At 39.6% G+C, this 24,743-nt stretch overlaps 2 protein-coding genes across 6 annotated transcripts in view; both read left to right on the plus strand.

Annotated features, from left to right (window-relative positions):
- The first annotated feature begins 443 nt into the window (after nucleotides 1-443).
- On the plus strand, nucleotides 444-8,209 carry LOC132129623 (desert hedgehog protein A-like). The gene is made up of 3 exons (XM_059541261.1): nucleotides 444-1,036; nucleotides 3,783-4,044; nucleotides 5,801-8,209. The coding sequence occupies exons 1-3, from the start codon at nucleotides 725-727 to the stop codon at nucleotides 6,592-6,594; spliced, it is 1,368 nt and encodes a 455-aa protein (XP_059397244.1). The 5' UTR covers nucleotides 444-724; the 3' UTR covers nucleotides 6,595-8,209.
- Nucleotides 8,210-9,175: 966 nt separating this feature from the next.
- The window catches only part of LOC132129714 (histone-lysine N-methyltransferase 2D-like), a 52,111-nt gene continuing 36,543 nt past the window's right edge, over nucleotides 9,176-24,743 (plus strand). For 3 of the 5 annotated variants that reach the window (XM_059541395.1, XM_059541399.1, XM_059541397.1), the window contains exons 1-13: nucleotides 11,500-11,861; nucleotides 12,196-12,278; nucleotides 13,376-13,487; nucleotides 13,762-13,964; nucleotides 15,219-15,328; nucleotides 15,437-15,599; nucleotides 15,692-15,863; nucleotides 16,456-16,570; nucleotides 16,993-17,174; nucleotides 17,384-17,541; nucleotides 22,975-23,124; nucleotides 23,326-24,146; nucleotides 24,291-24,413. In XM_059541395.1, the coding sequence (XP_059397378.1) occupies nucleotides 12,230-12,278; nucleotides 13,376-13,487; nucleotides 13,762-13,964; nucleotides 15,219-15,328; nucleotides 15,437-15,599; nucleotides 15,692-15,863; nucleotides 16,456-16,570; nucleotides 16,993-17,174; nucleotides 17,384-17,541; nucleotides 22,975-23,124; nucleotides 23,326-24,146; nucleotides 24,291-24,413 (2,358 nt within the window). In that variant the 5' untranslated portion in view covers nucleotides 11,500-11,861; nucleotides 12,196-12,229. Of the gene's footprint in view, nucleotides 9,506-11,499; nucleotides 11,862-12,195; nucleotides 12,279-13,375; nucleotides 13,488-13,761; nucleotides 13,965-15,218; nucleotides 15,329-15,436; nucleotides 15,600-15,691; nucleotides 15,864-16,455; nucleotides 16,571-16,992; nucleotides 17,175-17,383; nucleotides 17,542-22,974; nucleotides 23,125-23,325; nucleotides 24,147-24,290; nucleotides 24,414-24,743 lie in introns of those variants that run through there. The other 2 variants (XM_059541396.1, XM_059541398.1) reach the window with 2 other exon arrangements.

The following is a 24,743-nucleotide window of genomic DNA, read 5'->3' on the forward strand; positions in this document are numbered from 1 at the left end:
GTAATGACTTCACAACTGCTTGACTGGAAACGCGCGCGAGGAGGCGTGTGCGCTACTGTTCCGGAGCGCGCGCAGGAAGGGAGGGCGATCTTTGTCCGGTCTCAAATATTTAATGGTCCGAGCGCAACGGTTAAAAGCGGGAGCAAACACATGGTGAAACAGTATCAGGGCACTCAGACAGTAAAGGAATGAAATTATGTTAGAGCGCGACTATAAGGCAGGACCAGCAGAGACGCGCGCTGTGAACCTTATTGGAGAAAACGCAGTTTCGCGCGGAGCTGTCCAAGGTGGAGTGGGATGATGGGATGAAGCACCTGTTGCTATGCCAGTAGCTATCTACAAACGAGAACGAGGATGCGATTAATCCATCTCTGCTCGGAATGCCGAAATTCGGCAATATAAATAGACTGACCCGTGTAAGCCATTTAAAAGCTAAGTATTATATGCTAATAATATGGAAGACTTCACGTTTATACACTCACCATGGCTGGATGTCGGAGGCATTGATGTAAAGTTCTAAATAATCAGTTTCATCTGGAAACCATTACACCGTGGTCAATGATTCACGAGCCCAGTTCCCACCAGTGCCCATTTTAATTCAACACCGTGATATGGTCATGGAAAAAATCAGATGTGTTAACGAAATGCCACGAGGTGCTGGGAGAGACGCTCGCGCTGCAGGGTTCGCGGCTCGCTGATCCCTTGGCACACTTTACGCGCGTCAATGACGCTGGCTCCTTGGTTAAGGCTGGCGAGGCTCGGCCTGCTGACTGCGTGTCTTTATTCATGGCTTGCGGTGGAGGGATGCGGACCGGGTCCGGGTCACGGCACTCGCCATAGGCAACGCAAGTTGATTCCAGTGTCTTACAAGCAGTTCGTGCCAGGTGTTTCTGAGAACAACCTGGGAGCGAGCGGAAGAGCGGAAGGCAGGATAACGCGCAGCTCGGAACGCTTCAATGAGCTCGTGTGCAACTATAACACTGACATTGACTTCAAAGACGAGGAACATACCAAAGCTGACCGGTTCATGACCAAGGTAAAAGAAACCAGTGTCTAACAGAATCACCTGCGTCCCATTTTACAGATGGGTCACTCCACAGTGGTTTTGTGTGTGTGTGTGTGTGTGTGTGTGTCATAAACAGATGTGAACAATGGCTAAACGATATTTTAATCTCTCTTAATAGATTTAATCCATTATATATATAAATTATATCATTCGATTCTTCTTATACATTCATATTATTAATTATAGCCTATATGAATAATATTATTTTATATATAATAAATGTAAATTATATAGTTGGTAATTTAAAAAAATATTATTATTAGAATTTATTAGAATAATTATTTAACGTTATGTGCCAAGTCTCACCTTTAATACCATGTTAGGTAAAAAATGTTAGCCTGAATGCACTGTAAGTCACTTTGGATAAAAGCGTCTGCTAAATGCATAAATTTAATTAAAATTTTATTTAATACACTTCTTTATTATAGTGACTGCATTATGTCATTACGACATTATCATGTTTCAGAATGTGAACTTTTATGCCTTGTTTTTATATTGTTTATTTAATTAACCTTGTGGTAGGGATGTGACTATATTTATGTACAGTATACAGTTTTTTTTTAACTAGATATTTGTACATCTAATGGCATTTAATAATCCTTCTCATGAACACTTTGTTGTGTCATAATCTTTTGCACAAGGCTAGTAATCGCTAAATTAATAGTGAATTGTTACTGTCAAACCTGTTACTTTTTAAAAGGTTTATCTGTATCGACAAATGCGTACATAGCAATTTTTGAATTTATACAATTAGCAAAAAGCAGTGTATCAATGACATTGTTTGTCTCATGTAATGTTTAAAATCTAATTTCAAATCAAAATGGAAAAGGCACAGATTTCATGGAATGACCCAGATGCATCGGGTGATCCTTTCAACTTTCTCATTCATCCTTGACATACTTCATGCACAGTTAAACACTGCTTGAAAATAAAGGGTTTTTGTTAATCCTGTAATTCAGCTGTTTCAATGTCTGAATTATTATTATTATTATTTGATGTATACAACTATAAAGCTGTGAATGTAGAAGCCCTGCAAAATTTGAACTACTCCAAGAAGAAAGAGTTTAACTGTCACAATCTCACGATGTTGATAGAATGTTTACCTGTGTTACCATGTTCCCTAGGCAATGTAACACTGGGACAATAAGACTGTCTGAACTGCCACAACACCATTTAATCTTTAACCAAGTTTTTCGTTAGTGAGTTATAAAATGATCACCTCTGCTTCCTTAGCCTGGGAGTGTGTGTGTGTTCCCTTTTATAAACATGAAGGTAGGTAAGGCAGATAACATTGTGAAGAAAACAGAGTATATTAAATATTATTTTTAAACCTTAAAAAAACAGAAGCCATTCAAATCTCAATTCTTAAAAGCAATATGATGAATTTTTCAGTTGAATGAGTTAATGGAAATAGACATTGTATTCTTTGGCATGACCTAATCTGTTATGGTATCACTGGTCATTTTGAGATATTACTGATAAGCTTGATATCACTTATAATACGTTGGCATAGATTGGCATCTAGTTAACTGTGAGGACCCTTATGAAATGCTTCAAGTTGGTGTATGTGTATGTGCCCTCTTGTTGCCCAACTCTGAAAGCTATCCTTTGTGCATCTTTTCAAGCCTCTGCTATGGGATCGCCTGTGCAGAATTCTCGTCTGTTGAAGTAATGGCACCATTGGAAAAGCCTCTATTGTAGTTTTCACAATGAATCGCCTCTGTCCAACAGCAGTGCGAGAAAAATCTCCCTGGTTTGTTTTCTTCTCCTCTTGATTTTTCACTCTTGCTGTCACATTCCCAAGTAGACGTCTAAACATTCCATCCATCTGCCTTCTCGCTCAGACTGGTCTTTGCTTTCTTCTTGCTCTAATTGGCTTTTCGACCCTGTCTTGCTCTCTCACCTTTTCCCATACCCTCTCAATCACGACCCTAGGTTACATAATATTATTTTCACAAATAAAACTATTTTTTAACAGATTCTCCATTACGTGAGGTGTAGAAAGACACAGAATTTGGAGAATGCATATGGGAAGTCTAAATTCTGTGTTTGAAAGTCTCAAGGTTGACACCGGGGTCATTCAAAAGACTGTGTGAAAACTTTCCAATCGTGTGAAGAAGAAAAAAAAGGAATTGACCTTGGCTTTATTCTGTGACCATGCTGAAGTGTCCAAAGAATGCTGGAAATGAGTTAAAGTAGCTTTGTTCTTATTGTTAGATGTTGGGGGTGGAAATGGCCTTTTGCAGATCTGTGAATGCTGGAGAAAAATGGCTGATGTCTACTGGGGCCAAATTCTGACAAAGAATTGTGAAATGTCATGGTATTTGCTGTGCTTTCAGCATTAGCACACCTGGTTTGAATCATTGGTTTCAGTGAAAATTTCACAGTTGAAGTGAGAATTCATCTAAAAATGAATATTCTTCATTTAAGAAGTTTTAAACCTGCACTACCTTCTTTATTCTGTGGAACACGGAAGAAAATAATTTGAAAAATGTTCGTCATGTCAGTGAAAGTCAATGGGATTCAATGCTGTTTATGGAACATTCTTCAAAATATCTTTTATGTTCACAGAAGAACGAAGGTCACAGGTTTAGAATAACATAAGTGAGACATAATTTTAAGTATCTTATCCTTTTAAATAAAGATTTAGAAAAATATATTTTAGTCCTTCTGTATCACCTGTATGATGTTTTTATTTGATCTTTCTGTTTCACAGCGCTGTAAGGACTGCCTCAATAAACTGGCAATAGCAGTAATGAACCAGTGGCCTGGAGTTCGACTGCGAGTGACAGAAGCCTGGGATGAAGATGGCCATCACCCTCCTGGTTCTTTGCATTATGAGGGCCGTGCAGTTGACATCACCACCTCAGACAGGGACACAAAAAAATATGGACTACTTGCACAGTTGGCAGTTGAGGCTGGATTTGACTGGGTGCACTATGAATCCAAGTACCATGTGCACTGCTCTGTCAAAGCCGGTAAGCTTGTAAATCTTTCTTTTTCATAGTTATTCCTCATTCATATCTTTTCATGTAGCTCTTAAAGGGATAGTTTACCTTCACATAAAAATTCTGTCATCATTTACTCACTGTCATGTAGTTCCAAAACTGTATGAGGAACAAAAAAGAACATGCTTTGAAAAATGTCCATACATTGAAAGTCAGTGGTTTCCAAATTGGCCGTTTTCCTATATATATATATATATATATATATATATATATATATATATATATATATATATATAAATGTACATATAATATAGGAAAACGGCCAATTTTATATATATCACATATATTAAAAACCTATATCAAAACCTATATTTAAACATATATGTTTATATAGGTTATATTGGACTTTTACATTTTACATTGGACTTTTCTTTACTGGAGTGCCGAACCTCAGAGTTCGTGCAAACATCCACATCGCTGTAATCAAATGTGTTCTTAAGTGCTGCTTTTACATCACGGTCAGTTTTTGTTGTGTTTATTTGGTTATTGAGAGGAAGGCACGCAGTATATATTAGCATATTCATCCAAACGCCGCTCAGCAGCTTTGGGTTCTCAGGTTAACTCAGGGGGACAGGGTTTCATATTTTTTTGAAGCACCCCTGGGCGCCGCCATTGGCTAGCGGACCCCTACCTGCTGTTAGCATTCCATTGACTCCCATTCATTTTGGCGTCACTTTGACAGCGAATAACTTTACATCTGAGGCGTTTAAAGACTCCATTTGTCCATTCATTATTTCTAAAGAAACATGAAAATGTATAAAAGGCCCCATTACCTTGTATCTTATGTTGTGGCCCCGTAGAAGCAGTTTTTGTAAAAATAGGCTAACGATTGCATCATAACCTGCGACTCTCTGTTGCACAGTAGAGAAATTACCGTATGTACAGGATGAGAAGCTCGCAGGCAATTTCTTACTGTCTATGAGGCAATCGGGGGGACGTGGAGGCATGAAGTCAAGGGAGAAGCCTATAGAGAGTGCATAAAAGCAACGGGACAAAATTGTTCAACAACGTCTGCAAGATTCGGTGGGTGATTCAGATTTCTCTTGGCACAGCGATTAGAAGACTTACAGGTTGCTCACGTGACATTTATGACATCAAGCTCAGTTTGAGTCTGCACAGTACGCTCGACCCCCAGGAAGTGCGTGCTTCTAATTGACTTCACTTGTTTCCATTGAATCCAATGGGGTCGCTGTGTCTATTTCTTTTACTGTCTATGGGTTAACTGAAGCGCTGTATTCTTCTTTTTTAACTGAATCAGGAGAGCTGTAATACTGTCTTGCGCTACAGCGCCACACTGGTCAAACCGCATTATTACAGGATCTCACATTAGGTAGATACGAGATCAAACCACTACTCAAAAACATTTGCTGACAATTTGTTTTATCTTCGACGTTGTCGATATTGTCGACTAATTGTTTCAGCCCTATATACACTAAAGTCAATACATTAGAGAGAGTCATGCGCTTTCACATTTCCCAACCGCTCCCAAAACAGAAACTCAAAGAGAAATTAGACTTTGACTTAACACAAGGAAAACTTTAGATTTTCTCATGCAGTATATTAACTGCATATAGGTTTCATATATGCACATATATCCTCATATAGGTTCTTTCCATGTGGGGAGGGTGAGTAAATGATGACATAATTTAAATTTTTGGGTGAACAATCCCTTTAACTTGATTTCAAGTTGAAGCTGATAACTCGTTCCACCTCAAAATCTTTCCAGATCACTCTGTAGCTGTAGAAAAAGGTGGCTGCTTTTCAGGATCTGGACTTGTGACAATGGCTGAAGGCGCGCAAAAACCTATGTCATGTTTGCGGCCTGGTGAGAAGGTGCTTTCCTTGTCTGATTCAGGTGAAATTGTTCTCAGTCAGGTACTTCTCTTTTTACATCTAGATAAAGAGAGAACAACCACTTTCTTTATTATTACCACTGAAAATGGGAAACAAATGGCACTTACTCCCAATCACCTCATCTTTGCGGCTCCCAATCTCAAACTGCACCACAATGAGTATGAAGCTATGTTTGCCAAAAACATTAGGATTGGGGACTATATACTTACTACTGGGGACAACAGAGGACTTCAGCCATCTAAAGTGGTCTCAGTTTCACTGGAGGAGAGAATGGGGGTTTACGCTCCTTTGACAGATCATGGGAACTTGTTTGTGGATGGCGTGCTGGTATCCAACTATGCTTCTTTTGAGGATCACAGACTTGCACATTGGGCATTTTGGCCTTTCCGTGTTCTTTTTTGCTTTTTCCAGACAGTAATGGAAGAGAACTCTCAAAGATTGGTGGTTAAAAGTAGTGCCATGGTTCCTAATATCTGTTCCACAGATCATACCTTCCTCACAAATGTAATGCACAATAGTTCTTTCAGCATATACAAGATTTTCCCAGAGGTCAAAGTGGAAACGGATAATGAACACAGTTTTTTGCAACAAAAGGAGGTTTACTGGTATGCAAGGCTTTTGCACACATTAGGGCGGATATTTCTTGACCCTCAGAGGTTTTACTGATGGTCAAGACACAGAATATGCAAACATAATGTCAACTGCAAAATAAATTATAGCTCTTTAAAAACTACTGACCAAAAAGGAAAAGCAATAGGCACTATAACTGGTATAATTACTCACCACATATAATGTCCAGTTGAAATTATTTCATGCTTTTAGAATTTGTAAATGGGTTGCAGTTATGCATATACTTTATGTGAAATATTCAGTGTAACTTAAAAAATATTGAATAATCACCATAAATGGACAATTATGGGATTCAAAATGTAAACATGTATTTTTATGTTTGTTTTACAAGAAAATATTTAAAAAAAAATAATATATATTTATTTTTATACTTTTGGATTCATAATATATATTTCATGTTAAACTGTATGTTCATGTAGTACTGATTATTTGTTATGCCAAACAGACACTGATACAGTTGTTGTAATCTTATTTTACTTAAAGTTATCATAGATTGTGTTGCAAAATAAGCCTGATCTGCTTAGAATTGATCCACACCAAACACACAGAGTTTTATTCTCACTAGATTTGAACAGATCTTGTAAGTTCTCAAATTAATAAACTTTTCAATTTGTGACCAATTAGCATTTTACATAACATCCTGTAGTTGATAATTTAGAAGCTCTAAACAGAAATGAGTTGATAACACAGTTAACCATGTCTACTGACTAATTGTGGTCAATTTCCAGATTCCAAAATCAACAGCTATGTGCTAAACAGGGATAAACAGGCTGGCTTTTACTAAGTGCATCACACCCCCTTGTGGACACCAAAGAATACACTACTGTCTATTCTGATGTGCTTAGTATGATTTAGAAGCTATCTGTTCTGAAAAAACAGCTTCCTGGATTTAATAATAAATTAACAAGGTAATAAATTATTATTTGCAATATTATGCTTTCTATAATTTTTCCTGATTAATATATCAGCATTAATCCAATATAAACAACATTTTGAATTAAAGTTTAAGTTCATCATTCTGGTCTACTATGGTCTATGTAAAATATTTAGCTTTGTAAAACTAAAATAATGCTTTTGAGACTGTGTTGGTTTTTGGAAGTGCATGCTTTTTCCCTTCATTAATTTTTTTCACAGCTGTGAAGGTATAGAAGAGGATTATCTCAGTCATGGAGGAGGCAGATAGACACACAGCATCAGGCCAATGGCAAAGACTGTAATGTTGGCCTACCCAACAGTTACCCTTGGTGAACCAATCAGCTTTTAAAGATAAGCTTAGTCAGGCTCCCTCCAAACCTTTTCTGTTCAAACTAATCCTGGTGAAAGCTGGGAAGAAGTCATTAATCTTATCAATGGGATATGATCAGGAAGTACAGAGAAAAAAGATACATATATTATACCTTCAAGTTGTTCTATAAAGATCAATATATCCGTACTCTAACAGAACAATATGAGACAGATAAGGCCTGTGCTGTGCAGCTGAATTTTGCAATATCAGATTTTCAGTTTCTGACTGTAAAATAAACATGACCTAATGCAGCATGCTTCAGTAAAATACTGGAGAGAACATGACTTCATTGTGCTAGATGTTGGTAGTGCTCCAGCGTGTCCATAAATGGCAATTTTTCCATCATATTCATCTCTGGTATATGAATTAAACAGTCTGATTGAATGTGCTAAGTACTGTATTTACTGCATGTGACCCAAAATCTATTTGACAATGATGGCTTGTCAGCTTAAAGCAGAACAAATCCACACCTGCTTGGTTTCTTTCATTATGTAAGCACATGTTAGTTGATTCAACAATGCATATTATCTATAGGCACAGATATTGAAACAATAAGAAATAGCACTGTCACATACATGCATATATACATAATACAGACAACTTTATAAGGCCTTTCATTTAAAAACAGGAAGCTCATGCATCTGCATGATCCTGGATCATGCATCAATAAAGGATCAATAAAGTCTGTCTCTTTTTAAATCTATACTTATCTAGTCTACGAATAGACTAACAATTAACCTTTGATCCAGCAATATTTTGTGGTCCCGTTTAGGCATACTCATATAAATGTTTCGTTTAGAATTGATTTTCACTGAGCTAATAGTGTGCTAATTTTAAAAGCAAGGATGAACTGACATCTATTATGACTAAATATCTGTACTGAGAGTTCTGCTGTTAACATTGTGGCCAGATAATAAACCGGCCACTAAAACGGCTACCTTTTAAGGCAATAAATAAAAATGATAAATAAATAGATTATGCAATTGTTACATGATAGATAGATAGATAGATAGATAGATAGATAGATAGATAGATAGATAGATAGATAGATAGATAGATAGAACAACAGCTAGTTATAGTTCATTACAGCATCGCATCTCTGCAGCACTGTGAAGGACAGGTGGTTCAGTTGTACATTGGGTGAATGTAACAGAATTGAAACCCATCAAACTAACTTAACCATGACCCAGAGTTTGTAGTGCACCCCTAATTTATTTGTCCTCTCAAAAGTAGGGGTCGCAGTTGGACTCGGTGTTAAAAACGTTTAAATGTGCAGCCTGCACTCACACATACAGAAAGCCGGTGCACTGCAGTCTCCTTTAAACTGTTACATGAAGCAAGTTTATCAAACATGCTTGCTACATTTCTCCAGATTGAAGATCTGGGTGTGGGTTAGCCAAAGCTACTCAGTCTGGATGATTGCAGCAAACATGAGAGTCCAGCATGAACTCATTTGATTCATTGGTTTCGGCCGGCCAGCCAAAATCTTAATATCAGGTAGTTTGGCAAACGTTTGCTTGCCCGCCAGCACTTCCCCCATCAACAACAAACTAGTAAACCCTGCCTAGCCAAAGCTAGCTTAATGAAATGAAACGGACCCCAGCGATTACTATCCGGAGGATTGTTCCGATCATGTACGAAGACGTTAGCAGCGCATTGTAGGTGAGTGTTAAAAGTAGTATTTATTTATTTTAAAACATATATTTAATCGCTGATTAATCATCCTAGCGATTCTCGGGCCCCCTTTAACGTCCATTTAGCAAAATGAGTGCGAATCTGTCGGCCAAAATGAATGTGCTGTTAGCTTCATACTTACTTAACATCGCGTTTCCTAAACTCAAGGTTACAGACACCAGTGTTAGGATTGTGCTGTTATTGTGTCGGTCGTTTAGGTTATTTTCCTGTAACGTTAGCTCGTTGTGTTTTTAGTTTAGCGTGGTGCATGAGTGTTTATGTCCTTGGTAAATTGGTAAGCCATATTTTTAGCCAGCACCAGTTTATGAACCATCCGTCATTAAGACCTTATGAACACCGACGCCACGAAAGCTTAGGACTTCGTGTGTTTACTGTCGAATATATGTTGTCGTTATATTCCGAGCGTTTTATTTGCTAAGTAATTCAAACTGCTCTATTTGTTGTTTTTGGAAAGAGCAACGGCATTTTGGAGTATGAAAGGGTCTGGCTAGCAAGCGGAGTTCGCAGATGTGGAACTGGATGATTTCTTTAATTTATTTTCTTATAAGTTATTTATGTTTTGCAAAAGTGGGACTGGTAATAAAAATGGGGTAAAATTTGTGATTATTCTAATACATGTTTTTATAGCAGCGGTTGCAGTTTTAGGTACCACAGAGACGCTAACACTTCTTGCAGCCTGTTAGCATGCACTGCTTTACAAGCAAAGCGTTTGGTAACTTTTTAATATTTGCCAAGATCCAAAACATTTGTATCTATAAATGCTATAACAGAGACTATTTAATATGTGGATTTCGTTCAGTGATTGTGCTGTCTGTATGTTGTCAGTTTTAGCGTGGCGCGACGTAAACCGCTCGGGAAACATGTCAACAAATTAGTGTGAAAGGATTTAACGTTAGCTTGACAGTTTACTCCAAGTTAAAGGGTCGGGGATTTTCAAGGTGGAGTGGTAAATATTTTAGCGTATGATGGTTTAAATTCATTTTCTTCAGCCCCCCAAAAAAATGAAAAATAGAAGGGCAAATGGCAGCAATGTCCCATATTTTGTAATTAGCTACGCAGATGAAAGTTGAAATAGGGAAGCAGTGCGTAAAGGATTTGTTATCTGTAACGTACACAGTAATGCGAACGCCTTAACTAAAAAAATTGATCAAATTGAAAATGAGGGAAGAAACTTTAAAGATATTCATTAAAAAAGTTCATAGTAAGAGCAAGCTTTGATTGAGTTTCCTGAATAACCCGCTAGCATATCAGGATAAACCAGAACATCAACACAATGCGAATTTTACACTTTCCCTCTATAACAATCACATTTACCTATCTAGTTAAAGTAAGGAATAATATGATATGTGATGTTGATGACTTGATTTGCTTTATACAGACATTCATAATTAAAGTAATGCTGCTTAGCCTAAAAAGTGTCCCTTCCAAAGTATTTTGTGTTATTAGTCTAGGCTTTTTAAAATAGCATATCTGGGAATTTTGTGTTTCAGCTAACATCTGTATATGACTACAGTCTGTATAAACCTGTCGCTATAATAAAATGTAATTTAAAATGTGTAATTTTCATTTGATGATATTAATAAAATCTGTACAACCTGCTGATTTCATCTCTTGCAAAACTGTTTTCACACATCTCCGTTTTTTAACATGGGAGGAAACGGGCAAATCAATCAGGAAATGTGTGTGGAGGGGTCCTCTGTTTCATCTTTTTTTCTTTTATGAGTGAAATCTTGAGCCCATTATGCAATTGTAACCGAATTGAATTTCCTGGTGAACTAGCAACATGGAGTGACATTTATATCATGTTATGATTGAATTAATTTAGATAGAATGATGGATATATTTGAATTTAAAAACGTGCACCCGTGCACTCTATCACAGGCGGAACAAAATAACGTTGGTCGTGTTGTAGCCCGACCTCGACATGTGTGTCACAGGAAGCGCGCTACACGGAAGTTGTATTTTCTTTGTGTTTCTCCCTTTAGCGTCGTTTTACATAAAGAAAGTAACATGTTATCTTAGTTATGCACGAAGTTTGAGAGTTTTATTGACCGCAGGGCATCACTAAGCAACGGAGCTGTGTATACGTGTCTCTATTTGTCTGGTTTGGTGATGGGCGAGCGGGTTATTTTTGCAGAGAGTTTGTTAACCCCGGTCAGAAAGCTAGCGTGTTAGCCGCGTTTAGGTACTACTGTAAGCTGAGCAGAACGACGCAGCTGCGGGATCAGACGAATTTAACAAACCTACGGACGTTAACTGTTGTCTATCTACCAACGTTAACCGAAACGGAGAAAATGCACCGAACACGCGAATCCACCTCATGGTCTGTATTTAATCAAATACTTTATGTTTTCCTATATACAGTAATGTTTGCGTAGTTAGGTGTGGAGTAATTTGAACTTTGTTGGATTATGCACATTAACGTTAATTACGCAGTTGCTGGTATTAATAGACGTTCCCAAACGCAGCTGATCGGATGGTGTGCATTATTCAGAGAAAGTTTATATTGCATAACTTTTCCATTACTGCCTTTTGAGGGGCTTAAGTAAATTGACAATGGTTTTGTGGCTGTGAAATCATTGCAACTTGGATTTGTACATGCATGCAACTCTGTTTGGGTGGCACAAGCCATCATGTAACTCCCCTCTGTGTTTCAGATCTCTGCAATAGAGATCTTCTTCAGGTGTAGGTATGGAAGAGCAGAAATCAAACTGCGAAGAAAATGATTCAGAAACTGCAGGTAAGTGAACATCTGAAAAATAGATGATTTCTTTAGCCATGAGAGTGTCAAATTCAATTTACAAACCCTTCAAGTTCTTATTGTAGGAACTACACTTTTCTTATTAATTCACATTTTCATGGATATGCTACAGTTAAAATGCATGTGTGTTGAGAGCTTTCAAAAAAAAAGTGTATAAACAAGCTAACTTAAATCACCACAATGATATCTTTAAATAGGAATCCTTTCTTGCTTGTGATTTTGCTTGAAATACCTGTGAGGGAACAGTGCTACCTATCTGGGATTTTGCACCTGTCATACCATTATATTCGAATATTGCTTTTATGTAGTGTGTAATGTAACAATGTGAATGTCAACGATCTGCAAAGTTGTAAAGGCAAAAAGTGTGCGATAAATAAAGTTATTGTCTCCCAAATGAAAGAATCGTTTCTGAGCAGCCTAAACGAGTCGCCAGTATCCCACTTCCATGACGGCTACATGTCATAGGATAACACATTTGCATAATGCCTGCCTATGTTCTACGTTGGCCGTCCGCGAACAACTTAACCCCGCCCTCAAACACTAGCTTGTTTGTGGGGTTAACATTGTCAAGGCATCCTATGCTGTGAAAGTAAATTCATTTTATTTTTTAATTTCCGAGAGAATAGGCTGCAAAGAATCAGAAAAAAAATTATTAATTTTTTCCACTGTACCACAGCAGCACAAAATTGAGCATTCAAAATATGGTTCTATGCAATGGGCATATCGTTTCCAAAATGTGCTGTATGCGGTAGAACAATCACAACAGACTGGGATCATCTGACCAATCAGAACAGAGTAGGCTCACCGAAAGGAGGGGTTTAGAGAGACTGAATCTTAGAACTACTTTAAAATGAATAGTTTGAGTCTCATTGGAAAATGAGGTGATATTAAATGCTTATTTTGAGAAAATGAAAGAGTTTTTTTTTTTTTTTAACTTTGCATGCATGTAAATATATTGTAGGAGACTATATATAATATCCCAATATTTGGAACCTTAAAATGGCATAATAGGGGCACTTTAAAGGGCATGTTTATATTTTCTCCATCTTAACTAACAGCTACCATGTTTCTCTCAGCTGATGATGGGACCTCTGCAAAGGAGAGCATCCAATTTGAGGGGGAACTGAGTGCCCCTGTTGCTGCAGAGGACATCTCAGGCACTACTGTGGACACTTCCAGCTCATCATTGTAAGGCCTTCTATAAATATTGCTGTTTGAGCTGCTTTGCATAAAAGTTAGATATGTTAGTGTGCTTGAATAGCTCAGTTTATGGGAAAATGGTATCTTCATTAAATAGAAGTAGACAAACTAGTCACTTGTTTAGAGCCATCGATCTATCAGCAAAGGTCAAATATAACACAGAATTTGAATATTAATGCAACCCATTTGATTACACAGAGCTGTTTTGTTGAAGTAATGTGTACAGAGTTGCTGATCATCTTTTCTGTCTGGTGTTTTTCAGGGAGACTGTCAGGGCTTGTGCTCTGTGTAACTGTGTGGAGCGTAGTCTGCATGGACAGCGGGAGCTCCGGTGTTTTGGACCCTCTTCCGATCGGCCCAGCTTGAAGCTCTCGGCCTCCTCTTTGCCAGCAGCTGGAAATGATGACCTGTCTTCCATTGGATTCTCTGAATCCACCTGTCTGGCATCTCTCTTTGATGACACGGGTATGATTGTGAAATCAAACGGTGTGAATCATAGTGATGTCACTGTCATATTCGGGTGTTGGAGCAAGACACATTAAGACACACTTCCCAGTTTGTCACATTTCTCCATGAAGGAGTGGAACTTCTAAATGTAACATTTTTGGAACAATAAAGAGCTCAACCAGGTTGTTGTTAGATAGATGCCTGCCTTATTGATTTTTTTCCTCTTGCCCAAACACAAAGATATATTTAATAAAGGTTATTTTTAGCAGTGGCATTTATACTACTGTTAGTGGTTAGTGCAATATTTTTTAAATGTTTATGTTCACCAAGGCTGATTGATCAAAAACACGACAAAGATTGTGAAATGTTACTACAATTTAAAATATCTGCTTTCTTATTTGTTTAATTTTTTAAATAAATGTAATTTATTCCTGTAAATTTTCAGCAGCCATTACTCCAGTCTTTACTGTCATGATGCTCAAAAAGCATTTCTTATTATTATCAGTGGTGAAAGATGGTGAGAAAGCAGTTTTGCTATTTTACATTTTTGAAAACTATGATAATTTTTTTCAGGATTCTTTGAGTAGAAAGCCAGAGGGTGCTCTTTATTTTCACATTTGATAATTTAATTTAGTTCAGCCTTGATATGTAAAAATGCTAATTTCTTTAAAAAAAACTGACCCCAGAGTTAAAGTGTTGTTTTTTGTGTTGTCTAACATGCATTTATTAAATGTTTTCATTTAAATAATTTATATTAATCGTTACAATAAATTTTGCAAAAATTAAATTAAGTAACATTTACAAAAAACATTTTGACTTTCATAGTGACTTATTTATAGTTTTCAACCTATTCTAATCTAAAAAAGCTCACCTGTATTACCCAACATTAGTTTTGCAGCATCTTAAAACAACAGAAAGATTATATCAATCTGTACATAAGAAACTCAATTTTAATGGTTTGCATGCTATAAAAATAGATGTGTGATCAAATGTAAGACATAGCCTGATGGAGAAAGTGATCGTTCTGTCAACTGCTTCTAAATTCTCTCACTGGCCTCCATGGCTTAACGTTGAGCCCTGGAATGTGTTAAAATGTGTTTTGTGAGTGTATGTTTTACTGGATGGGTTTAGCTACCAGTTTTTGACTTGCTGTGATAAGTGTGTTTCATAAATCAAAATTGTGATTTTAAGAAAACAAGACCTCATAAATCTTGTCTTAAATGTATTTCTTCTCAGTGGTGTTATAACTGCAGATCCTTTGTTCTAAAACAGGGAGCTGCTGGGTTCACCACTGGTGTGCCGTGTGGTCTGAGGGAGTGGAGCAGACTGAGGGTGAGGTGCTGATAAACGTGGATGAGGCAGTCATCTCAGGGATACAGCGGGTAGGCTGAGAGCTTCCGTTATCACTGCATTAAACCTAATAAATATTGCTTTATGGCAGGCAAATTGACTTTTCTTTCTTTTACTTGGCTTTTCTATCTCTGCTTCAGCCTTGTGACTATTGTAAAAGGATGGGTGCTACCATCCGGTGTCGGGCCGAAGGCTGCTCACGGTTCTACCACTTCCCCTGCTCGGCTGCGAGTGGATCATTCCAGTCCATGAAGCAGCTGGCGCTCCTCTGTCCAGAGCACATAGACAAGGCCGAGGAGATTGGTATGGAATTGCAGTGGAACAGATGAGATATCATCAGTAAATAACATTTTGGTTTTAGTGGTGGCTGAGATGATGCTGTGTTTGTTTTGCAGCCGGAGAGGAAGCACGGTGTGCTGTGTGCGACTCCATTGGGGAACTGTCGGGTCTGTTATACTGTACGGGCTGTGGGCAGCACTATCATGATGCCTGTCTTGAGATAAGTGCCACACCACTTCAGCGGTCAGGTTGGCAGTGTCCCGAGTGCAAGGTGTGCCAGACCTGCAGGTATGTTTGAATGGCCATTGCATCTTAATCAAGTTTATATTATGAAACTTACTAGTGATGCACTGAAATGTTGGCAAAACGAAGTTCTCGCTTTCGAAGTAAATATGGTTTTGATGCTCATTATTGTGGTAATGAACATCAGAAGATGTTAAAAGAAACAGTACAACTTACTGGAATGTATCATGTGTCATTGAATTGCTCAATGTATGTTTCAACCTTGGAAAGGCATCAGTAAAACAGCTTGTTAATGTATGCTACATTTACCTCAGGAAAGACATTAAGTGTCTGTAAACTTGCTAGTGAAATAGAAAAATCACTCTAGAGAGGAGCAGTTTGATAAATGTATTTACTGCATTACAGATGTATTACATTTGACTTAACCTGTTGACTTCGTTATTTAATTTATGTTTGAGTGAAGCTTTTGTTTATATTTCAACGAGTCAACATTATTCTGTTATTAAAATTTGACATAAAACCGTTTTCATTTTCTGATTTTGGCCAAGTGCATCTGGATTTGTCAGGTGAAATACTGTATTTATAATGGTGTTTGCAAAGACTTTGTGTTAAATGTATGTTTTTCAATAACATCCAGGCAACCAGGGGAGGATTCGAAGATGCTGGTTTGTGATGCTTGTGACAAGGGCTACCACACCTTCTGTCTACTGCCAGCCATAGACTCTGTGCCCCCTGATTCATGGAAGTGCAAAGTAAGCTTAAACCCATGACTCATTCTTAAATGCCCTTCATCTGTGTAATATCACCATTTAAGGCAGAAATCCGGCCTGTGCAATTTATTTACATAGTTGCTCTGCTCTTTTCTCATGCCTAAAACTGCATGGACAAACCACTTGAATTTTTCAACCAAGGTTCCCCTAAAAATGAAAATTGTCATTTTTCACCGCATTGTCGTTGAAACGCTAATAAGTTTATCCAGTTGAAATAAAATGTAATCCATTCCAAGCACTTTCAAAATGTGTGGTGATCCTTTTGTATGGTAGCCCTTTGAGCGATTGTGGCATGTACTGGTGATATCGGTTCGTACATATGTTTGGCAAGTAGGAAAATGTGATTTTGTGAGTGAAATATCACTCTATTGTTTTGTCTAACCTGATTTGCATGTCTCTTTCAGCGGTGCCGTGTGTGTATTGACTGTGGCATGCGAGGGGTAAAGCTTCCTGGCTCTGAACAGTGGTTTGAGAGCTACACAGTATGCGAGGGCTGCCAGCACAAGCGCACCTCTGTCTGCGGCGTGTGCAGTAAGGCCACGGAGCCCTCGGCCTCCCTGCAACATCGCTGTGCCATCTGCCACAGGTCAGTTTATGAACCTCTTTCCATAAAGAACAGGCAAGTGAGCAGCTTCATTGTCTAAAGCAGAGCGTTTAGTGCCGTACAAAGAAGCGGTCTACTAAAATGGAGGTGAGCTTTAAAGCGTGAAGCAGTATTTGCCATGAAGTAACAAACAAACTGACTATCATTCGTCTCTTTGCATAAATCTAACTTGTGTTTGATGTCGTCTGCAGATGGGTACACAGTGATTGTGCCTCTCTGTCAGGGCCTCCTGAGGAGAAATGCATCTGTGTGCTCTGCGAAGAAATCCCAGATGAGGCTCCAATCGAGTCTGAGGTGTTATCGACACAAGAAGATGAGAAAGCTGATTTAGAGGTGCCAATGGAATTGGGTATGTTACTTTAAGTTCCTATATATTTTTTAAATGCTCTCTGTTGGTTTCTCATAGGACTGCACATCTGTTTTGCAGGTTTAAACTAGGGGTGTGCACGGATAGTCGAACATTCGAATATTCGTTCTGCTCTAATTATTCGATAAATAAAAATGATATTCGAATTTCGCAAAAAAAAAAAAAAATTCACAATAAAACCTAATTTGGTCACTCTCTGTGATTCTCCGTGGCATATTTGAAGAAGTATGCAAGCAAAAAATAATTAATGAATGAATAAGGGGCCGTTCACATATCGCGCCTAAAAATGTGTGAAAAACGCTAGGCGCACCGCTTTCTCCTTCTTTCCAAAGTGCTCAGGCAGAAGCGCTCCTGAGGCGTCTGCCGTTGCTAAGCAACAATGACGCGCTCTCTCCATGAAGACGCAGAAATTTCAGCAAAGGATAAATGGATTTGCAGCACAAAAAATCGCTTTCTGTAGCTCTGCTACTAAATTTATTTCAAAATGGCAATCCATATACAGCTATGATCAGCTGTTCCTTCATCTTGTTTTTGTGTTTTTGTTAGTTTGTCCTGTCTTTAGTTATATTCCTGCAATCAGTTTCACCAGGGATGAATTGCTGGACATTCGGCAACACACATCTCCCGATATATCACCGGTTTTCGACTATTCTGATGTTTTGCTGGACATTCTTGTCGGCGGAGCGGCTGCGCTGATCACACGCTTCAAGAGGACGCACAGACGGGGAAAAAGAGCTGGCGCGCTCGTGAGATTCAGAAAACGCGGATTTCGAACGCCGTTGCCTAGCATCCATCTGGCAAATCTCCCCTCTCTACCCAACAAAACGGACGAACTGCTACTGCTCACCCGGACAAATAAGGATTTCTTGCACTCTGCTGCTATGTGTATCACGGAAACTTGGCTGAATGATACAATACCGGACAGCGCGCTCCACCTGCCGGACTTTCAGCTGTTTAGAGCGGATCGCGAAGCAGAATCAACGGGGAAATCATGCTTTTACATCAATGAACGGTGGTGTACAGATGTAACTGTGTTAAAGAAGATGTGCTGCTCAAATCTCGAAACACTCTTCATTAACTGCAAGCCGTTCTATTCGCCGCGGGAGTTTCATTCGTTCATTCTGGTGAGTGTTTACATTCCTCCGCAAGCGCACGTGAGCTCGGCTTTACAGAAACTTACTGAGCAGATCACAGAGACAGAACAACAACACCCGGACTCCATTTTAATCAATCTTGGGGACTTTAATAAAGCCAATCTCTCCCGTGAAATGCCAAAATACAGACAGCACATCACATGTCCCACAAGAGACAGTAATATATTGGATCACTGTTACACAACAATAAAGGATGCATTTCACTCTGTTCCACGAGCAGCTTTAGGACATTCTGATCACCTTCTGTCTCATCTTATACGACCTACAGGCAGAAACTAAAATCAGATAAACCTGTATTAAGGACTGTAAAAAGATGAACTAATGAAGCAGAGCAGGATTTACAAGCTTGTTTTGACCTCACTGACTGGAGTATTTTTGAAGCTGCTGCCACCGATCTGGATGAACTCACAGAGACCGTAACATCATATATCAGTTTCTGTGAGGATATTTGCATTCCTACCAGGACTCAACTAAATTACAACAATGACAAACCGTGGTTCACTGCAAAACTCAGACAGCTCCGTCAGGCCAAAGAAGATGCTTACGTGAAGGGGGACAATGTCCCGTATAAACAGGCTAAATACACACTGGAAAAGGAGATCAAAGTGGCAAAGAGGAATTATTCTGAAAAAATAAGGACTCAGTTCACTTCGAACAACTCCGCATCAGTGTGGAAAAGTCTAAAGGAGATCACCAATTACAAGACACCACCCACCAGTACTGTGGAGAATCAACGACTGGCAGACGATCTGAACGAGTTTTACTGCAGGTTTGAAAGAACACCCATCACCTGCCCTGAACGCCTCCCCACACAACCGTTCACACCATTCACAACTCCTGCAACCAACCCTGAATGCCTCTCCAAACAACCGTTCACACCATTCACAACTCCTGCAACCCATCCTGATCACCTCTCCAATCAACCGCTCTCACCATTCACAACTCCTGCAACCAACCCTGAATGCCTCTCCAAACAACCGTTCACACCCTTCACAACTCCTGCAACCCGCCCTGAACACCTCTCCAATCAAGCGCTCTCACCATTCACACCTCCTGCATCCCCCCTCTCCCCCACACCTGCAATTCAGATAAGCGAGGATGCGGTGTGCCAGGTCTTCCGGAAGCAGAAAAGGAAAAAAGCACCAGGCCCAGATTGTGTTACACCAGCCTGTCTGAAATCCTGTGCTGACCAGCTGGCCCCCATCTTCACACAGATCTTCAACAGATCGCTGGAACTGTGCAAAGTCCCTTCATGCTTCAAACGCTCCACCATCATCCCCATCCCAAAGAAATCCAAAATTACAGGACTAAATGACTACAGGCCTGTGGCTCTAACGTCTGTAGTCATGAAGTCATTTGAAAAACTGGTGCTGGTCCACCTGAAAGACATCACTGGACCCTTGCTAGATCCTCTTCAGTTTGCCTACAGAGCAAACGGGTCTGTGGACGATGCAGTAAACATCGGACTGCATTATGTTCTGCAACACCTAGACAGACCGGGGACTTATGTGAGGATCCTGTTTGTGGACTTCAGCTAGGCCTTTAACACGATCATCCCAAACCTCCTCATGCCCAAACTAACTCAGCTCTCCGTGCCCACCTCCGTCTGTCAGTGGATCAACAGCTTCCTGACAGATAGGCAGCAGCTGGTGAGGCTGGGAAAATACACATCCAGCACCCGTACAATCAGCACCGGAGCTCCCCAGGGCTGTGTTCTCTCCCCACTGCTCTTCTCCCTGTACACTAATGATTGCACATCTAAGGACCCCTCTGTCAAGCTCCTGAAGTTTGCAGATGACACCACACTCATCGGCCTCATTCAGGACGGTGACGAGTCTGCTTACAGACAGGAGGTTAAAGAGCTGGCTGTCTGGTGCACTCTCAACAACCTGGAGCTTAACACGCTCAAAACAGTGGAGATGATTGTGGACTTCAGGAGAAACCCCCCTGCACTCCCCCCACTCACCATCATGAACAGCACTGTGACTGCAGTGGAGTCATTCAGGTTCCTGGGCACCACTATCTCTCAGGACCTGAAGTGGGACATTCACATTGACTCCATTGTGAAAAAGGCCCAGCAGAGGTTGTACTTCCTTTCGCCAGCTGAGGAAGTTGAACATGCCACAGGAGCTGCTGAAACATTTCTACTCCACCATCATCGAATCCATCCTCTGCACTTCAGTAACTGTCTGGTTCAGCTTAGCTTCTAAATCTGACCTCAGAAGACTACAGAGGGTAGTCCGGACTGCTGAGCGACTCATCGGTACAACCCTCCCTTCTATTCAAGAACTGTACTTATCCAGAGTGAGTAAAAGGGCTGGCAAAATCACTCTCGACCCCTCACATCCAGCACACTCCCTCTTTGAACTGTTGCCATCTGGTCGACGCTACAGAGCACTGAGCACCAGAACGACCAGACACAGGAACAGTTTCTTCCCTCAGGCAATCCATCTTATGAACGGCTGATAATAACTATGGAAGACACCACACTATTTATATTTATATACACTACGCTTATTTATCTAACATACATACTTAGCGTACACTTAAATTTTTTGCACATAATATACACGTACATACATAAATGCTCATTGTAATATACCTGCCATACATTGTCAATTTGTATATTGTCATTCCTTACCCACCTATTTGTATTTTTTTGTATTTTTTATTCCTATTGTGTGTTTTGTTCTGTCGCTGTTATGTTGCACTGCGGAGCTTCTGTCACGAAAACAAATTCCTCGTATTTGTGAACATACCTGGCAATAAAGCTCATTCTGATTCTGATCTTGGCTGAGCTTTCAACGTTGTTACTGGAAAGGATGAAGCTGAATGTTTAGTTCTTGTCACATGACCTGCGGTGCGCTTGCGGCTCTTTGATAAGTTGAGATGTTTTATAACTCGATGCGGTGCGGACGCGCCTGGAAAAAAACGAATAAACACCGCTAACTTGGAGAATGCAGTGAAAACTCCTCTTCTCGCATCTGCCCTAGACCCTCGGCACAAACATCTCTGGTTTCTCGATGAAAACATGAGAGAATTAAGAAAAAAAAACTTTTTTGAACATTATCAGAACATTTTCCTTGATGCGAGTGGAGCGGATGCAGCCGTCACCAACGATGAAGAGGATGCAATGCCCACTCGTTGGAAAAGGCTGAGCCAGTTCTTCAGCGATGATAACAGAGAGTCCAGCCGAGACGAGTGGGAACAGTTCTTGCTGGAGCCATGTATTCCACCAGATGAGGATCCCATTCAGTGGTGAAACGAAAACACGAAGCGCTTCACAAAACATATTCGCTTAGCACACCGTTATTTGTGAGTCCCGACAACGTCTGTGCCGTCAGAGCGCGTTTTCTCCGCCGCCGGCCTTGTTAACAGACTAAGGAGCCGACTTTCCCCCGATCATGTTTACATGCCCGTGTTTCTTAAGAACATGTAAAACGATAGAAAAAAAAGCAAAAAAGATTTGCTGACAGTTTCAAAGTTAAGTGTAAGCTTCGTTCTACAATAGCCTAATTGCTGCAGGATGCTTTACGTTTTTTCTTTTTTCACTTTTTTTTTTTTTTTTTTTTGCTTTTAATCTGTACTTTTGTTTGTTTGCACGCATTGTTAAAGGTTTTCAGCTACAAAACACGATGTGTAATGTTCAAGCTTATTGTGTGTAAGCTTGTTCAAAAATGACGGAAACAATAAATGTTGCTGAAAAATAACGCCGGTCTCACTAAACTTAATTTAAATAAAGGAATATTTGAATATTCGTTTTTTGCGAGCTCAAATATTCAAATGTGATATTTGCGGAAAACGCCCATCCCTAGTTTAAACTAAATACAGGTTTAAACAGGGTCCAAGACGTTATGTTGAGGTTTAATGTTTCAGCAGCCATTACTCCAGTCGCCATTCTAATATGCTGATTCTGTGATGAATAGAAAGTTCTAAAGAGCAGAATTGATTTTAAATCGAAATCTTCTGTAACACTATAAATGTATTTTGATTATTTTAATGCATCCTCACTGATTAAAAGTAACCTACCTCAAACTTTTAGAAGGTAGTTTACCTGATGATGAATGCAAATTTGAAGTACAATTTAAGTGCAGGAATTCAAATAATTAATTTCTGAACGCTGTATTGCAGTGTGTTCTCTGTGTAGTATGTGGTATAGTGGACTAGTTGGTGATACCCAGCCCTAGTTTCTGTTTTCTGTGGACAGAGTATTATTGACTGATATTAGATGTGGATATTGAGCCGATGTGTTTCATTTTAGGGACAGAGCTTGAAGTGGTTGAAATGGCAGAAGTGAAAGAAAGCATTATGGAGGAGAAACTACGGCCGGAAGGTGCTGAGGGCTCCACAGAGACTAATGTGCACAGTGAGGTCACTACAGAGCAGCAGGCCCCTTCAGCTACGGTTTCAGGTAAATTTCAAAACCCACACCAGTAGTTCAGGGTTTTATGTTTTAATAACATTTACACTGGCCCTGCAATGAAAATGGTTCTTTTTATTTTATTACATGAGTTTATCTTTTTTTTTTACAATAATATTTTTTCAATAATAACTGCGAATTGTATGTAACCATAGTGTAACAGTGAAAAAATGTGCCTGTTATCTTTTGTAGAAGTTGATGGAAAAGAAAAAGAGGAGACAACTACCATTGAAACAGTGGTTACAGAGGCCATTGTGGAACAATCTGAGGATACTCAGGACCCTCCTGTGAAGGAGAGCCCAGACAGTCCTGTACCGGACACTATAGAGGAAGCCCAACCTGATGTAGCTGAAACTAACATAGAAAGGCAGGAGGAGTTGCAAGGGCAAGACAATACTCTTCAGACAGAGACGGAGTCAATCTGCATAGAGGAGACTACAGAAACAAACCCTCCAACAAGCCTATGTTCTCAGTCTTCTCAAATCACACTCCCTGTTTTGGAAGAAGCAGAGCCAGTTGTTATGGACTTGGAGGACGTGGGATCTGAGGCACGGCAAGAGGAGGCGATAGAACGGACTCCTCCCCCTGCTCCTCAAACAGAAATGCCCCCTGCATCTGACACTGATGATAGAATGGGCCAATCTGAGGATGAAGATGAGGAGGATGAGCAGGGGTTGGAGGAATCCTTAGAGGAGTCGTTCCTCAAAGATGACAGTCAAGGAGACGATGACCAGTCCAGGAAGGAGATGCAAGAGGATATGAAGCCGGAGCTGGTCCTTGACGAGACATCCAACATTAGCCACGGTGACGAGAGCAGCAGCGGTTTCCTCGGCTCGCCGGCTGAGGCAGACTCTCAGATGCTGTCCATGGAACTCAGCCTGGTGCCAGCTGGCAGGACCCGTTCTGATTCATTGCTAACCGAAACGGAGGACTCGTTGCCTTTTGATCCACTGAAGCCCGATGGAGATAAAGTGAAGCGCAGAGGTTCTCCAGGACGCTCACGGGTAAAGCAGGTGGATGTCGGACACCAAACTTTTTTTTTCTCTAAGTGATGTTGCATTGTGATTGGTTTAGATACCCCACTAGTAAAAAAAAAAAAAAAAAAAAAAGGTAGTAATTTTGTATAATATTTTAATATATATTTTTTGACATTTCAGGGCAGAGGCAGTGGTTTCCCAGGGAAGCGGCGGCCACGTGGTGGCAGCAGTGGAAGTAGTAGTGGAAGAGGCCGTGGACGGTCGCGTCTCAAAGCAATGGCCTCTTGCATTGATGCTTTTCTAGTAAGTTTTTCACTTCATCTGCCAGCTCTTCCTTTACTAGTGTTTTAAAGCACATTTCTCTTTATTGTAAATTACTGCTGTTAATTTGAACTGTATAACAACATTTTAAACCCTCATTAAAAATGAAGTTTTTTTGTTGTAGTGTTACTGATTATAATATGTGAATTATTCTAAAAACATTACCACCTGTGTTGTTAACCAAATTTATTTAAAATGAATTAATTAATTGAAATAAAAAATGAAATGAAAATCAAATATTAAGAAATATTAGATGGAAAAACCTGAATGTAAATAAAAAATGTTGCCTTGGAAACTGACTGAAATAAGTTT

The sequence above is a fragment of the Carassius carassius genome, chromosome 46 (assembly GCF_963082965.1).
Source record: "Carassius carassius chromosome 46, fCarCar2.1, whole genome shotgun sequence".
Taxonomy (NCBI): domain Eukaryota; kingdom Metazoa; phylum Chordata; class Actinopteri; order Cypriniformes; family Cyprinidae; genus Carassius; species Carassius carassius.

Coding starts and splice junctions, on each gene's coding strand:
- LOC132129623 (XM_059541261.1), top strand. CDS start 725: ATGACGCTGGCTCCTTGGTTAAGGCTGGCGAGGCTCGGCCTGCTGACT. Junction 1,037..3,782: donor CTGACCGGTTCATGACCAAG/GTAAAAGAAACC, acceptor TCTGTTTCACAG/CGCTGTAAGGACTGCCTCAA. Junction 4,045..5,800: donor GCACTGCTCTGTCAAAGCCG/GTAAGCTTGTAA, acceptor AAATCTTTCCAG/ATCACTCTGTAGCTGTAGAA.